This window comes from Anabrus simplex, chromosome 1 (genome assembly GCF_040414725.1).
Source record: "Anabrus simplex isolate iqAnaSimp1 chromosome 1, ASM4041472v1, whole genome shotgun sequence".
Lineage (NCBI taxonomy): Eukaryota > Metazoa > Arthropoda > Insecta > Orthoptera > Tettigoniidae > Anabrus > Anabrus simplex.
Window position 1 is genome coordinate 738,053,592 of NC_090265.1, and position 18,262 is coordinate 738,071,853.

The 18,262-nt window shown below is 40.9% G+C and overlaps 1 protein-coding gene across 4 annotated transcripts in view; it reads right to left on the reverse strand.

Annotated features, from left to right (window-relative positions):
- The window catches only part of MED23 (mediator complex subunit 23), a 507,528-nt gene extending 491,716 nt beyond the window's left edge, over window positions 1-15,812 (reverse strand). For all 4 annotated transcript variants that reach the window (XR_010858539.2, XM_067136121.2, XM_067136122.2 and 1 more), the window contains exon 1: window positions 15,348-15,812. Coding sequence is in view for 3 of the 4 variants with exons in the window: in XM_067136121.2 (XP_066992222.1) it covers window positions 15,348-15,392 (45 nt within the window). In the remaining variant the exon portion in view is untranslated. The remainder of the gene's footprint in view (window positions 1-15,347) is intronic.
- Window positions 15,813-18,262: the final 2,450 nt, after the last annotated feature.

The following is an 18,262-nucleotide window of genomic DNA, read 5'->3' on the forward strand; positions in this document are numbered from 1 at the left end:
CAGCAACCCTTACCAAATATGTTGAACCCATATGCTGCACAGAACGTTCCCTTCCCTGTTCAATCCACCTCACAACAACTACCAGTATCACATCACATGCAACAATCCTACAGTCTTAATAATCCCACATATCTCCCTCCACAATCTCTCAGTGCTCCCCAACACCAGCAGTCTATTCCTAAACAATCTTCTTCAGGTTCTCCAGCTTCCGATATCAGTGACAGTCCAGTTTAAAAGTGAAACTATAAATGAGTACTTTATAGTGTAATTTTGATTTTATTTTGTGAAATTTCAAATCAAACATGTCAGAAAAACGTCACCTTATAAGTAGCATGACTGAAAAGCAGAATGAATTACGGTACTTTTAATTTGGATTAAATTACTTAGGTCTACCCATAACCGTTGTATGTTCACTTTATCTAAGTACCTCTAATTGCTTATGATGTTTCCATGATATTTTTAATATTTAATTGTGCTTTGTTTTTAATAAAAATGAACACTGTTGTGTAGTCAATACTTTTTTGTTAATATCAATTTAAAAAGGAAGGTATAATTATTACTAATCTTTGAAAACAAAGCTGGTCAACTTATTTGAAACATGTCTCTTTTAAAGAAGAAAGTGACAAATAAGTAAATGGATTAAGTACCTGTGGTCAGAAAGGACAGTATCAATACTAAATTAGTAGGCTGCTTGTTTAATATTACCTTTGTTGTTTGAGTCATCAGTCCATAGACTGGTTTGATGCAGCTCTCCATGCCACTCTATCCTGCGCTAACCTTTTCATTTCTACGTAACTATTGCATCCTACATCTGCTCTAATCTGCTTGTCATATTCATACCTTGGTCTACCCCTACCGTTCTTACCACCTACACTTCCTTCAAAAACCAACTGAACAAGTCCTGGGTGTCTTAAGATGTGTCCTATCATTCTATCTCTTCTTTTCGTCAAATTTAGCCAAATCGATCTCCTCTCACCAATAATTCAATATCTCTTCATTTGTGATTCGATCTATCCATCTCACCTTCAGCATTCTTCTGTAACACCACATTTCAAAACCTTCTATTCTCTTTCTTTCTGAGCTAGTTATCGTCCATGTTTCACTTCCATACAATGCCACGCTCCATACGAAAGTCTTCAAAAACATCTTTCTAATTCCGAAATCAATGTTTGAAGTGAGCAAATTTCTTTTCTTAAGAAAGCTCTTCCTTGCTTGTGCTAGTCTACATTTTATGTCCTCCTTACTTCTGCCATCGTTAGTTATTTTACTACCCAAGTAACAATATCCATCTACTTCCTTTAAGACTTCATTTCCTAATCTAATATTTCCTACATCACCTGCCTTCGTTCGACTGCACTCCATTACTTTTGTTTTGGACTTCTTTATTTTCATCTTGTACTCCTTACCCAAGACTTCATCCATACCATTCAGCAACTTCTCAAGATCTTCTGCAGTCTCAGATAAAATAACAATATCATCGGCAAACCTCAAGGTTTTGATTTCCTCTCCTTGGACTGTGATTCCATTTCCAAATTTCTCTTTGATTTCCTTTACTGCCTGTTCTATGTAAACACTGAAAAGGAGAGGGGACAAACTGCAGCCTTGCCTCACTCCTTTCTGGATTGCTGCTTCTTTTTCAAAGCCCTCGATTCTTATCACTGCAGACTGATTTTTATACAGATTGTAGATAATTCTTCGTTTTCCGTATCTGATCCCTATCATCTTCAGAATCATAAATAGCTTGGTCCAATCAACATTATCGAATGCCTTTTCTAGATCTACGAATGCCATGTACGTGGGCTTGTCCTTCTTGATTCGATCCTCTAAGATCAGACGTAAAGTCAGTATTGCTTCACGTGTGCCTACATTTCTTCTGAAGCCAAATCGATCTTCTCCCAACTCAGCTTCTACTTGTTTTTCCATTCTTTTGTAAATAACATGTGTTAAAATTTTGCAGGCATTAGATACTAAACTAATGGTGCAGTAGTTTTCACACCTGTCAGGACCGGCTTTCTTGGGAATAGGTATAACAACATTCTTCCGAAAATCGGATGGGACTTCTCCTGTCTCATACATCTTGCACACTAAATGAAATAACCTTGCCATGCTGGTTTCTCCTAAGGCAGTCAGTAATTCAGAGGGAATGTCATCAATTCCAGGTGCCTTGTTCCTATTGAGGTCACTCACAGCTCTGTCAAACTCTGACCTCAAAATTGGGTCTCCCATTTCATCAGCATCAACAGCCTCTTCATGTTCCAGAACCAAATTATTTACATCTTTACCTTGATACAACTGTTGGATATGCTCCTGCCATCTTTCTGCTTTGTCTTCTTTCCCTAGAAGTGGCTTTCCATCTGAGCTCTTAATATTCATACACCTAGATTTCCTTTCTCCAAAGGTTTCCTTGATTTTCCTGTATGCAGCATCTACCTTACCCAGGACCATACAACCTTCGACATCCTTGCACTTCTCTTTCGGCCATTCTTCCTTAGCTACCTTGCACTTTCTATCCACTTCATTCTTTAATCGCCTGTATTCTTTTCTGCCCTCTTAATTTCTAGCATTCTTGTATTTTCGTCGTTAATCAATCAGGTCTAGTATCTCCTGAGTTATCCACTGATTCTTAGTTGATCTTTTCTTCCTTCCTAACATTTCTTCAGCAGCCCTACTGACTTCATTCTTCATGACTCTCCACTCTTCCTCTATAGTGTTTCCTTCAGCCTTTTCATTTAGTCCTTGTGCAACATGTTCCTTGAAACAATCCCTCACACTCTTTTCCTTCAACTTGTCTAGATCCCATCTTTTTGCATTCTTTCCTTTCTTCAATTTCTTCAACTTCAGATGGCATTTCATGACCAACAAGTTATGGTCAAAGTCCACGTCTGCTCCTGGGAAAGTTTTGCAATCCAACACCTGGTTTCTGAATCTCTGCCTAATCATAATGAAGTCTATTTGATACCTTCCGGTGTCTCCAGGTCTCGTCCACATATACAGCCATCGTTTGTGGTGTTTGAGCCAAGTATTGGCAAGGACTAAATTATGATCAGTGCAGAATTCAACCAGCCGACTTCCTCTTTCGTTCCTTTGTCCCAATCCAAATTCTCCTACTGTATTACCTTCTCTTCCTTGGCCTACCACTGCATTCCAGTCTCCCATCACAATTAGATTCTCGTCACCTTTTACATATTGTATTAAATCTTCTATCTCCTCATATATTCTTTCGATTTCTTCATCATCCGCTGGACTAGTAGGCATATAGACCTGCACTATTGTGGTGGGCATTGGTTTGGTGTCTATCTTGACGATAATAATTCTTTCACTATGCTGGTCGTAGTAGCTTACCCGCTGCCCTATTTTCTTATTCATTATTAAACAAACTCCTGCATTTCCCCTGTTTGATTTTGTGTTGATAATTCGGTAGTCGCCTGACCAAAAATCTTGTTCTTCCTGCCAACGTGCTTCACTTATACCAACAACATCTAACTTTAGCCTATCCATCTCCCTTTTCAGGTTCTCTAAGCTACCACAACGATTCAAACTTCTAACATTCAACGCTCCGACTCGCAGAATGTCAGTATCCATCTTCCTGATGATCGCCCCCTCTCGTGTAGTCCCCACCCGGAGATCCGAATGGCGGACTAGTTTACCTCCGGAATATTTTACCCGGGAGGAAGCCATCATCAGTACATCATTCATACAGAGAGAGCTGCATGTCCTCGGGAGTTAGTTACGGCTGTAGTTTCCCATTGCTTTCAGCCGTGTAGCAGTATCAACACAGCTAAGCCATGTTGAGTATTATTACAAGGCCGTATCAGTCAATCATCTAGACTGCCGCCCTTGCAACTATCGAAAGGCTGCTACCCCCCTTTCGATGAACCATTCGTTAGTCTGGTCTCTCAACAGATACCCATCCTATATGGTTGCACCTGCGGCTCGGCTATCTGCATCATTGGGACACGCAAGCCTTCCCACCGCGGCAAGGTCACATGGTTCGCAGAGGAGGATATTACCTTTATACTCTACAAATTTAATCTTTTGATAAAGTATGGATAACTTTATTGAAATGGAGAATAATATTACATTACAACCGCTTACCTCATAGTAATAACCAGTTTTTCTTTGATGGAAATAGGGTTGACATGATAGTTGCTGTACTTCCGTCGTTTCATATTGCCTTCAGTTCCAATTAACAAGTACTGAAATGTCTGCATTGACATTCTTAAATATTCGTGGAATTTCTGTGGGTCTTTCTTCAACTCCTGGTATAAATGGTGAAATTCACCGAATTTCTGCCTTCTCCCATAATTGGATGTGCGCTGTACCTTCCCTTAGAACTTGAAATCAAGTACAATTTGCTTGCTACTGTAAGTTCATCATCACTACTGCTAATATAATTAATCACTATGCACACAGATAACTACAATCATTTGCATTAAAACTATATTAAATTTAAAGAACACAACGCGATCTTCTCGTTAATGCTGCACAATCTTAACTGGATGGAAAATGTTTCCTCGTTAATAAAGGAAGAGCGAGGGTCCCCCACCCAGCATGTGCACCTTTGAATGATGAGTGATGAGTGCAGAGAACTGCTATGAGCGCTGAGCGAGGAGTAATCCACTCGGCATGTTCGTACCCTTAATTGGAGCCCTGAACAACTGAGAGAAATGTATAGTTTCAGCTAGGATGAGCAACGATTTTAATCTGATGTCAGTTATGCTGCCTGCATCTCAAGTTCAATGTTCCATTTTACTCTGCCCACCAGATGGCAGAGAAACTGGATCTCTGCTGGGCAACATATGGCCAAGTTTTAATTAGTTTGGTCAAGTAAACACCAAATGTGCAGTCAGAGATATTTTAAAGGAAGTGCCAAATGCCCTTCAAAATCCAACTACCTCTGTGGGCTTGATTGTGGGATCTACCACTGGTCCTGTTTGGTGACCGTGAGTAATGCAACCCCAGAACAACAATTAGCCACCATCTTGCCGCACAGCGTCTCAGACTGGCGTTATTGCTTGGTTCCCTCTAAACACTAAGGGTGGCGTGCACCAACCAAGAGTAAGTTCTACTTCTGTAGTAAAGTACTCCTGAAGTCAGCATTCGGCGACTTTCATACGAGAGTAAATTACTTCCGAAGTATTTTAGTCCTTTCAGATACTCCTGGAGTAAATTACTACAAGAGTAAAATGTTGAAGAGCACCATCTTGTAGTATATTACTAAAGAAGTAAATAACGCACGAATATAGGTTAGAATTTACTCTCACGTCGTGCGTGGAGTAAGCTAGGATCAGACTTGTTGACTAAGTATCGTATACGAGAGGAAGACGTTTCAAACTTGGTTATGGATTACTTGGATTATATTGACGATCCCAACGAAGAAAACAACGGGAATATAATAGTGCGTACAGTGCGTGAAAGGCGAGATCCGTATGATATGTACACGGAGAGAGAGTTTAAGGAACGTTTTGGCCTTAGGAAGGAATCCTTTACCTTCCTTCTAAATCTACTTGTAGATAATTTACAACAAAATTCAGACAGAAATTCAGCTGTATCTCCCAAATTACAGTTGTTGTGTGCCCTGCGAGTGTTTCGTACTGGAACATTTCAGTTAGTTGCCGGTGATCTAATAAACGTTCACCGCACGACTGCTGGCCGTATCTTTCATCGCGTGGTTAGAGCAATAGTGAGGTTAAGAGGGAGGTACATACATATGCCTGCAAATGATGATGAATGTTCTGAAAATAAAAGGAAATTCTTCACGTTGGCAGGTTTCCCACACATCGTGGGTGCAATTGATTGTACGCATGTTCCCATTTTGTGCCCTCCCGGTGACAACAGCGAACTTTTCAGAAATCGGAAGGGGTATTTTTCTATAAACACACAAGTTAATTTGTGATGCAAGTATGAAGATCATGAATATTGTTTGCCGATGGCCTGGTTCTACGCACGATGCACGAATATGGGTCAATAGTGCTGTTGCAGCGAACTTTGAGAATGGTTTATATAATGGAATGTTAGTGGGAGATAAGGATTATGCCTGTACAAAATTCCTCATGACACCACTCCTACAACCAAATACACCCGCTGAACACCGGTACAACACTGCTCATGCAAAAACACGCAATGTTGTGGAACGCACTTTTGGAGTGTGGAATAAAAGATTCCAAATCCTTGAAAAGGAAATGCGCTTCACGCCTACAGCATGCAGCAACGCAATAGTAGCTACGGCAGTACTCCACAATTTCGCTCTGGATGTAGGCGATATGTATGAAGAAAGAGACTTGTTCAATAACAACGAAAACATTCAATTTGTGAATCACGAAGAAAATATAGCAGGAAATGCCATTCGGCGAGCTATTATAAATGATTACGTTTCATGAATGTGAAAACCAGTTAGGCCTAGTGCATTTTTCCATGTTCCCTTGTAAATAAAGACAGTATTATGATAACATTTTGCTCTAAATTAAACTAAATAAAATGTGAACTAAATAATATAATAATATTTAAACTGTTAATAAACATACTGTATATGAAATTACTGACAAAACTGGTAAACAATATAGGGTGAAAATATTTACACATTGTTCGAAATTTCAATCCGCCGTTTCAGATACAACTTCACACACTTCACTCGCGTGATCTAAGTAAGTCACAAAGTTGACTGAGTTTTCTGCGGGCATTGAGCATATTTTGTTCTTTAATACTTCTAAAATGTCTATTTTCATTTTGTGTACTTCCTCTTGCATTTCTCTCTCTCTCTTCATTATTGACATCTTCTCTTCGTGCTCTATGCGAAGGATGTCCAGACGCATCTTATGTAGCTCTTCGTGCCGCTTATGTATCTCACTGCCCTGTCTGCTAGGGCGTCTTCTAATTCTCTCAGTACTTCCAAGATCTGTAATACAACAAAATACGGTTTTTGTCTTTACCACAGCATAGCCATAAGAATGTCAGCACGTACACTTAAGAGGTTTATGAACAATTTCAACAATATTTTCTTATCGAATAAGAGTTAATTTTACACTTACTAACTTTCGGACTTCCAGCAGTATCAGTGATAGAAACTTCAACGTCATGATCCACCGGAATGTCTAGACTTGGGCCCACTTCTTTATCATTATACATATTATCAGTGTCATCAGCTCCGTGTATAGGCTTGTTATTATTATTATTATTATTGTTGTCGTCTTCCATGTGATTACCTGCTATCGCATCATCATCATCATCATGAACTGAATTAATACCACCGAAAACCTGTGGCATTATTTCAATAATTATTTTTGATATATCATCAACGTGCGTAGTTTGTGGACCACCAACAGTTTTAATTTTTTCCCGAGTGTCCGTGGCTTTCTGCTTCTTAGCCTTCGCTTTTAGGTCCTTCCACAGAATTTTAATTTGTTCTTCAGTGCGTTTACCGTCACTCGAAGCATTGAATTCTTCTGTCACGGCTTTCCATGCATTTCTTTTTTTATCCAGCATCTTTACATCGTGTTTCTTACACTCTACATCCTTCGCATACATCCTCATTATCTCTACTAACAAGCATTTATCTTTTTCGCTTACGTTTTTCCCCCGTTTCCTATCGCACATAACCTTATCCATTTTGATTTCTTTAAAGAACACAACACTACTCCGCGAGTAACGAGCGCTACTTCTGTAGTAGTAACTAAAAGAGTAAATTGTACTTCAGCTCACCGACGTTACTTCCGGAGTAAATAACTACCGTAGTAGTTTACTTCTGTAGTATGGACTTCTTTAGTAGACGCTACTTCCGGAGTAATTTACTCTAAGATGGTGCACGCCACCCTAAGTGTAGTTTCAGACAGTGAGGTATACTGAGCGCTACTGAGGCTATTGGTGAAGCCCAAACCTCAAAATGAGAATGATGGAAATCTAGAGCACATTATAATGTAAGCATCTGACACATTGTTCCATTTAAAAAACTTGAAAGCAATGGGGAAAACATTTGCACATATTTCTGAGAGCAAGACATCGGAGACTGATATCGCAGCTCAGGCTATGCATCCCTCTCCTCTTACGCGACTTGCTGACGAAATTTACAAATTTATGTAAATCATCCAAGACGATTTTGTATTGATTAGGTGGTCTAATAAATAACTTAATGTTATTATTTCAATAAATAACTTAATGTTATTATTTCAATTGCTGACGAATGTCGGACAGGTGCGAGGAGCTGGGAGGATAGGTGTGTTAGGCTTCGCTCCAACAGATCGCCACTGCTAACGAACAACCATGCGTTACTCATGGTATATACTTCCTCACCTCATACTTTTCACTTAATTATAGAGATAACAGAGTGCTGGTATTTCACTCCCGTTTACTTCTACATCCTTGTATGAAGGCACTGCAGGGCTACTGTCATAGGACTAATATAGTTTTCTTTTTATAGGTAATTCTGCTAAAATGGAATGCAATCCTTCAGGTTTAGTGTTCTCTTTTGTTGGTTGGAATAGAACCCATTATCATGGGTCGGACACCACCACTGATATCTCAAGGAAGCTAATAAACCAGTGAACGTTGGATACGACTACTGGTAATGCTGCAAAATCAATATTTTAATAATAATAATAATAATAATAATAATAATAATAATAATAATAATAATAATAATGGTGCATTGCATCTGTACAGGTTTGGTGGTGACCTAATGAGAATGAAATGAATGGCAAAAATGTCACAAAAACCCAGTCTCCAAGCCAGGAGAATGAAGAGTAAGAGGGGGTTGATTCTGAAAATTGAACCGGGGCCACCAGACCAAGGGCAAGCATTCTATCCATTTAGCTTCAAAGCTGGACTTTAATTTGCTAAACTTTAGGCTGCTATCTCCACTAATCAGGTGTTGATTATTGACAGTAGCCAAGGCCGGGGCAGTAGCTTGTGAAAAAGCCTTGAGAACACAGGAGGCTACTCTGTTGGCAACACAAAACACTAAACCAACCATCGAAAAGAGGTAACCTAAGTCTAGTGGTAGTCCACGTCTTGATCCCAGTATATGCCACTGGTTTCAGACACCTGTTATGCCAGTTTTCAAAAGTCTATAGAGCATGATTTCATGCCCGTTTTTAACAGGCTACATGATGTCCAGGTATAACAACAGGACCTCATCATCAGCATCATACAACTTGTTTGTAACAGTTTGATTGAACCCTTAGGGCCGATTGCAGAAACGGTATTTAGATGATGTCTACGGTTAAACAATGCCTAAGTATGGCTGCCACATTGCAGAAACGTTATTTATCACTTAGACACTGTCTAAAACCGATGTTCAACCGGTCGTGTTTAAACACTGCCGAGAGCACTGTTTAAGCTCAAATAAGAGGAGTGAATCACAATCAGAGGTTATGTACCATGATATATTTAATTTGTATTATCATGTTGAGACGATTCCGGGAAGAAAGGTTAGTCCGACGGCCTCTCTGTGGGTCGCCCGCTGCTAAATCGCAGCAATTCGTTTGACATGCACAGGGAGATGGATCTTAAAATAAGGTTTCGCTTTCCGAGATTTGTTTCTTGAGACTGACAAAGTGACAGTCCGGTAACTGTCAACATGAATACAACTCTTGGCAACCGATATATTTAATTATACACATGGGGTAATTTCCATGGAATTATAGGTCACTTCGACTACATACATATCAGAATTACGTGTCCCGATCGTCAGAGGACTGTCACATACATCAACCGGGAGGGATTCACTTATATTTACTGCCAAGTAAACACACACAATAGTGAAAACTAAATAGTAGGTTGTATGGGGTTTTTATATATATATAATCGTGTAAGTTTTTGGCAACTATCAGATAGGAAAAGGGAAGTGGTGATGATTAATGTTTAAAGAGGACTGGGGAAGAAAGAGCCGTGGCCATAATAACAGCCCTAGTAGTTGCCTGGTGTAAACTACGGAAAACAATTTTCACAGCTGCCGATGATGCGTTTTGAACCTACTATCTCCAGAATGCAAGCTACATCTATATGGCCAGTACAACACACTTGGTTACACATTATTATTGCTTCATCATCCCTTCGTCAAAGCTACCGTATTTATGAGTAGATTACACTCACTGTAAGAACGCTATAATGAAAGCTACACTTCCCCGTACGGTGGAGTATCGCTTTAGTGTCGATAATATTATGAGAGACCAGGCGAGTTGGCCGTGCGCGTAGAGGCGCGCGGCTGTGAGCTTGCATCCGGGAGATAGTAGGTTCGAATCCTACTATCGGCAGCCCTGAAGATGGTTTTCCGTGGTTTCCCATTTTCCCACCAGGCAAATGCTGGGGCTGTACCTTAATTGAGGCCACGGCCGCTTCCTTCCAACTCCTAGGCCTTTCCTATCCCATCGTCGCCATAAGACCTATCTGTGTCGGTGCGACGTAAAGCCCCTAGCAAGAAAGAAGAAAGAATATTATGAGATTTCATTTCCACTGAAAGCGATACTCTTATCTGTGGGCAAGTCATGCTCAGCCATATTTGAGTAATGTGTAGGAAGACTAACAGCTGACTGGCGTTCGGCGCCCGCACCAACGAATTTCATTGGTTGCGACAAGCAAAGAGTTGCATGAAAGATACTTCTGTCTCCATTTTCAAACCAAAATTGAAACTTTAAGCGATGTCTAGTTAAACATCGACTGAACATTGTTTATGCAATGGAAGATCGTGCTTGATTTAGACATTGTTTAGGTAGACGATGTCTAAGGCTTAAAACTAGTCATCGTTTCTGCAATCGGCCCATAATGTCCTGTAGCCACCATAAACACATAAGTCAGTCCTGTAGCATTCGCCTGGAGTTCCTCTGCGCCGTCAGATGGACATAGGAGCCAAGGGGTGCAGTTGCAGAACATGGCTACATTATCAACACTACCTGTTTTTCCTAAACAAATGTGGTTGGCTACCTCTGCAGAGTGTCAGCCTTCGGACCCCAAGATCACGAGTTCAAACCTGGCAGACGCAGGCCTAGTCAGATTTCTGTAGAGCAGACAAAAGTCCATCATGATGCCGGCATGACATAGATCTCTGGTGACACTTAGATGTTCACCCTACAAAAACAATTAAAACTTAGCCATAGGTTGCTACTGTTACTCTGCCATCTGGTGGAGTAAAACTAAAATGGAACATAAAAATTAACAAACAGACAGAGTAGATGGCATCAAATTACGAGGATTGGGGCAAAACTCATGGCAACTATTTTTTTCTTGTAGATATGTGAACGGATCACAAACTTAGTCGTGTGGAAGTTCTGCGGGCATACTGTGAATGCAGAACAACAGATGGCTCTGTGATAGCTAGTAGTAGCGCAGCAAGGGCTAAGAAATCAGTCAGCTGGTGAGTGTCGTGCGAGATGGAAGTAACCTGTGTTGAGCAGCGCGCTTACATCAAAATAGCCGTTCTCCAAGGGAGAAATAAGATGGAATGTCACAGTGAATTAGTGGAAGCACTTGGGAATAATGCCCCACCATACCGTACAGTAGCACGGTGGGTAGGAAAGTTTCAGCAAGGACGTGGTATAAGTCCAGGATCCTCCGGCACGGGCGAGCACGGGCTCCGCGGCCACTGCTTGTGCGTCCATATGACATCATATATGACGTGTTTGGCGAGCTGATGTTTGCAAGTACGGCGGATAATTCGAAGGGACGTGTAGCGGCTGCTAAATGTCTGAATTAATGGTCTGTTATATTTAGTTGTTGGAGACTGCGTAACACAATTTACAGGCACTAGATTGGGTTACAACTTGACTACTTGGTTCATGAAATAGGTATTAATGGTATGATATGATGAGGCTCACTTGATGTCGCGAAAACTTTACGAGTATTAAGTACGTCCGGCAAGTACGAAAAGCATTGGTCTGGTTTGGTTCAAACTGGCTAGTGGCAAAACCATTGGTCTGAGGACAAGCAAAGGGGGGACTGGGGGCCGACGCCCCCAGGTTAGAACCGCAAAGCGGCAACACCGCAAAGCTCCAACCGGTCTCTAGCATCCCTTACGAAAGCAATTGTGTTTCACCGAATACCACTGATAGTGACAGGTTAGGCCGTGATCCACCGAAAACCACTGATAGTGACAGATTAGGTTGTAATCCGCCGAAAACCACTGATAGTGACAGGTTAGGTTGTGATCCACAGAAAACCACTGTTAGTGACATGTTAGGTTAGATTTGGTTAGGTGCGACAGCACTGCTAATTGAACGGGGTGATCCACCGAAAACCACTGTTAGCGACAGGTTAGGTTGTGATCCACCGAAAACCACTGGTAGTGACACGTTATGTTAGATTTGGTTAGGTGCGACAGCATTGCTAATTGAAAGGGGTGATCCACCGAAAACCACTGATAGTGACAGGTTAGGTTGTGTTCCACCTAAAATGACTGAATAGTGACAGGTTAGGTTGTAAACCACCGAAAACCACTGATAGTGACAGGTTAGGTTATGTTCGGTTAGGTGCGACAGCACTGCTAATTCAGCGACTGTTGTTGGAAGTACACTTTTGGTGATCACACCACGAATGGGAAGGCAGCACTATACATACGAGTATACTCCAATCACTGAGACAGGATATGAATATATGGGTACTCACCATAAGTTGACAGAGGACTGGACAGAAGATGGACTTCTTGCATTTACGTAGATGTACTCCATCTTAAAATAATAATTACTAGTGTGGATACAGCACCGGACAGGAGTTTTAATTGCTTTGGCTAGTTGTTCTTTGTCTTAAAACAATAATCACGACTATTACAGAGCTGGACACACGACTCGGTTGTTTCTGTCTATTAATACTTCCTCTTAAAACAATAATCACGACTATGAAAGAACTGGACACACAACTCGATTGCTTTCTTCTAGTTGTAAGCCTACTTCCTCTTTTTTTTTTTTTTTTTTTGCGTCGCACCAACACAGATAGGTCTTATGGCGACGATGGGATAGGAAAGGGCTAGGAGTGGGAAGGAATCGGCCGTGGCCTTAATTAAGGTACAGCCCCAGCATTTGCCTGGTGTGAAAATGGGAAACCACGGAAAACCATTTTCAGAGCTGCCGACAGTGGGGTTCGAACCTACTATCTTCCGAATACTGGATACTGGCCGCACTTAAGCGACTGCAGCTATCGAGCTCGGTCTACTTCCTCGTAAGACAGTAATCACGACTATAACATAGCTGGAGACACGACACACGACTGGTTTGTTTTCGTCTGTTATTTAGTTGTACTCCCTCTTCAAACAATAATCACACTGCCGGTAATGAAACTCGTGATTTGAGTTTGATGTATTCTTGTTCCTTGTAGAAGTTAAGTTGGCAACAGTTGAGAGAGAGACGACAGAGTCATCTTTTGGGGTAAATATTAATTACGTTGCAATGCCATCTCTATTACTGGTAATGTACTATATGTGTCTCTATATTCATCGTTTACACCTCAAATTATCAAGTAACATGTTAGCTGAGTGGAAAAGCTGATGGACTACGGAGTTGAAGATCGCTGGTTCAAGACGACCTATCGCCAGGATTTTATAACAGGTAAGTAAAATTAGTATAGTATGCGAATATGTAAGTGGAATAAGTACGTAAAAATTAGGTTAAATGGACACCGGTAAAATACAGGCGGGAGTTGAAAGAAGGTGAAGATATAGAAAGTAAAAGCGAAATTTCTTCAGTATGTTTTCATTTCTCCCCACCCGAAACCCCTCCTACCCAGGAGGTCCCGTAAGTATGTCGTCATAGCTGTGCCGGCGAATTCTGGCCTTGTTCCAAGGACGTGTGTCAACCAGTGATGAGCAACGTTCAGGACGACCTATAAGTGTGTGGACCGACGTGGCACGTGCCGTCATCGAGCAGCTCCTGGATGAAGACAGACGATGGACACTACTGGAGTTAGAGAGGGCAAGCAGCATCGAGAAACGCACCGTCCACAGGATATTGCGTGATGAGCTGCAACTGCGCAAAATCGCATCGTGGTGCGTACCGCATGCACTGATGGAAGTTCAGGTACGACGTGGCGTTCGGGAGAAACGTCCGGATCTTATGGATAGTGCAATAATCCTGCACGACAATGCAAAACCACATGAAGCAGAGTGTGTAGGGCAGCTACTGCAAGGTTGGGGATGGGAAGAATTGGAGCACCCACCGTACTCTCCCGACATTTCGCCCTGTGACTTTGATCTCATTCGAAAGATTAAGGAACCAATACGTGGTACGCGGTTTGCAACGCAAGAGGACATTGCTAATGCTGTGCGGCAACAGGTGACCCGATTCATACATGGTGCAGCAAATGCTGAGGCAGATGGTATTCAGCGCCTCCCACATCATTGGCAGTGTGTGGTGTCAGAAGCAGGGGACTACTCTGAGGGTCTTCAGGCCCAGGTTTGTCATGTCAACTTTATGTGTACTGTGCTGTCATTCTTTTGCATCAGGAAGGCCATATTGCCCTGTATATACCGTAATAAATGAGTGTGTTACGATATTTCAGTGCTATTCATTGTCCAAACATGTAGTTAACATATTGTCCTTTCTTCTGTATGTCACATTTTCCAACCAGACTGGTATCTTCAAGAAAAAAAAAAATTTGCCATGACTTTTGCCCCAACCCTCGTATAACGCCTGCACACTTTAAATAGGCAGGCTTGTGTGGCATGATATGATGCCATGAACTCTCTTTTGCACCCCTGTTAGTAAAGTAAGTAACTTACGGATGAGGATTTATTGGTCCACAATAAAATGTATTTCTTGAAGAAAATTATTTTCAAAATCTTAGGGGAATTGCACAACGAATAACAAGTACTACGTATACAGAAATGGAAAGGAGCATAAATGGACAAGTAGAAATAAGAACATTTCCCCACCATTCCAGAAAATTTCCCGATAAATGCAAAGAACATAAACTGATGACATACAAACTTAAGCCCTCAGGAGATCTCTACTTATGCATGAATTGTTAACTAAGTTACATGGGTCCTGATTGTCTACGATACGGTATTGCTTCCACTTCTCAATTTCACCTTTCTTATGCAGTCTTCCGTAATCACCTTTATTATCTTTCGACCCTCACAAGTGTTAGGTTTTCAAGGCCCATAGTCCTTCATTCTCATGGCTTTCATGGCCCTTCCCTTTCTTTTGCCAATACCTTTATTCTTCGAAATGTTAGCCCTCTGTCTCTCAATTTGAATTCAAAGGGAATGGTTAACTAACTTAGTTGTACTTGCTCTTGCCAGCATCATACAACTTCAAGATTTCATTACTTGCTACCAAATGATGGCTCCTTTCATCAAAGTCATTCACGGCTACTAGTTAAAGAAAATATAAGTACGTACGCTTATTCAAGCACTAAATAAATATACTTACCAGTATTTCATTCACAATATTCGTAATTTGTCCTTCTGTTGCCATTGTTATAACTTATTTTCTACTGCATAAAAAGCCGCTGGTTATCATCCATCCGACTTATGAACACCCAGATTTCCATTTATAACAGAACACGCTATCCATTCCGTCACAACGCCTTAAGAACTCGGAAACTGTCTACTTATATCCGAGAGTACGCGGTGGCAGAGGTCAATTACATACTTATGCAAATCTAGAGCACAACTGTCAAATATACTACATTCACTATTAACGCATACCCCATTTCTGGTCCTCTCAAATAAAATTTAAGTGTAGAAGACGAGAAAGAACACGATTTTACACAACTTTGTTTTCATTCGGTCACTACTCTTGCGGGCAAACAGAATCTTCCGGGTACCCTTAAATTGAAAAATAAGTATACCAATATACTGCCCATGTAACCAACACTAACTCAAAATTTTCAATTTTAAGGGCAGAAGCCTAGTGTAGGCACTCCACTCACTCCGCATGCTGTACAGGAAAGCTCGGCGGCCGGTGATGCTCTTTTATTTTTACTTCACGGGATTGCCGATAGGAGTGTCCTTTACGATCTGCGAGCGATCTGCGAACTGTTGCCAACTAAGGAAAAATCCACCAAAAGCCAAGCCCGCGAAATATGTTAGGTTACAACCACTAAATTACTTTTTTCTTGCCGTGCGGGCAGTATGCGCCGCGGCCATAGTTAAGAGCCTCTCGAAGGGAGTGTGGCTCCCGAAGGGAGCCACTGTTCTCATGACAGAGCTTGGCCTGGATTTCAAATGATAGGTTACAGCGACTAAATTACATTTTTTCTTGCCGTGCGGGCAGTATGCGCCGCGGCCATAGTTAAGAGCCTCTCGAAGGGAGTGTGGCTCCCGAAGGGAGCCACTGTTCTCATGACAGAGCTTGGCCTGGATTTCAAATGATAGGTTACAGCTACTTAATTACATTAGTTCCATTCCGGTGTTTTCATTCTGCGCGGGTTGGCAACGGAATCAGAGAGTTAGGAATTATGGGAATGACGTCATGTCGGCCAATGGCCGTGCTCGTAGCTGGCCGGCTAATGGTGGTTGACGGTTGAGAACTTTCCTTCTGTTATAAAAGTAAACATACCTTTTTGGGCGGGTTAGGTGGGTCCCTGGCTATTGAAATGAACACATCTCTCTTCCCAAAGGATTTTAAGGTACGATTCTTATATATTTCTTCGCGAAGTTGTGTGTTATATACCGGAGTGCCTAGGGTAGGTTTTTGCCATTTTGAGAATAACTTTTAATTAAACTTTAACGAAACCTAGAATTTAATAATATTAAAAGCACCTATCTATGAAACAACTTGTTAGTCTATTGAAACAGTCATATTACCACTGCCATAATTTGCACGCATCAAGGCATATTAGGGATATTTCGTGTGGTATTTATATTATCTGTTGATCTGATCATGATAGAACCTTTAAAACAGCTGACGGTCGTATTGAGTGCGACGTAAATAAGCTTCCTATTTGCTGATCTGTGCAACCTGGCCACTAGCCCCACCTGCGACCAGAGTTGCCACCGTTAGTACTTTAGTACTAGATATAGTACTTCATGGACATTTTTAGTACATTAGTTCTTTTTGTTGAAAACTAGTACCTTCTACGGAGGTAGAGTAGAATGCTGCAGAAGAACAAGAAAGAAAGTTATAAGAAGTGTCAAAGCCAAGTGTATATCTTTTCATGTTGAATTCTGTAAAGAAGTTTTTAAGAGGGTGATTTTTAGTGATCCTATTTTAAGAAATCTCTCCATGTCTAACTAGAAAATTGTAAGAGAGTTTCATCAGTATAATCCCATTAGCTACCGGTATATATTTCTCTAATGTAATTACAGAAAGTACTTATGAAGCTTTTCAGTCTCCCGAACATACAGGCTCAATATAAATATTACACTATAACATACCTGCAACAAAAAAAAAAAACTATTAAACAATTGGCCCTATTTATATTGAACTTGTGTGTTCGACAGACTGAACGGCATGTAAGTTACATTTAACTGAGTCGACACTGAAAGTGTGGTTTCCTTCTCAACAAACAAGTATATACACAGAATCGCTGAAAGAGAACTAAGAGTTTATGGATTTTTTGAACTCTTTAATCGAAATGAAAAATCCTGTAGGCGACTACATCTTTTCAAATTTGACGAATTTTGTGAACGCATTGCTCTTTTTACCACATTCTGCTGCTGAAACAGAACAGGTTTTTTTTCCTGCTTTTTCTGTTATTGAGAAACAAACTACTATAATGTAGCGTATGCGAATGGGCTCCTTCTAAAGCACTCGTCTGCCCAAAATTTTCACATTTCAAAATAGTATTTTCCAAGGATTAAGAGAAGAGCTAAATGTGAAATGTATGTCAATATATTCTAAAAGGCAGCCAACATTTGGGTAGTGTATGAAGACAAAATGTGTGTGTGTGTGTGTGTGTGTGTGTGTGTGTGTGAATAGAAATGCGTGAGAATATTCATAGTCATAGTGTTCACATTCTAAACATAAATAACTCTCATCTCTTAGGCTCCTTTCACACTGCACGGTTTCGACCGTACGGCGACATTCCTTTAGTGGCGTGAAGAAGAGCATTAGACCTTTCACATGTCTTGCCACTGGAATGGACGACTGCCGTTGACTCAGTGGCGCACACAGCTAAATGCGTTTTTTAATCGTACGGCAGCTCTCGAGCAGCTGTAGAGGAGATAACGCGAGGGTATCTAGACACAACTTATACGCATTAGCATCGTTGCGTTTTATTGCTTTACTTTGTTGTTAAAATGTTCAATGCATTGCTTGTAGGATTTATCGTTGGTTTTGTGAAATGTGACGTAGATTATGAAATTCTTATAACTCTGGTCCATACTGGGACATAACTCAAG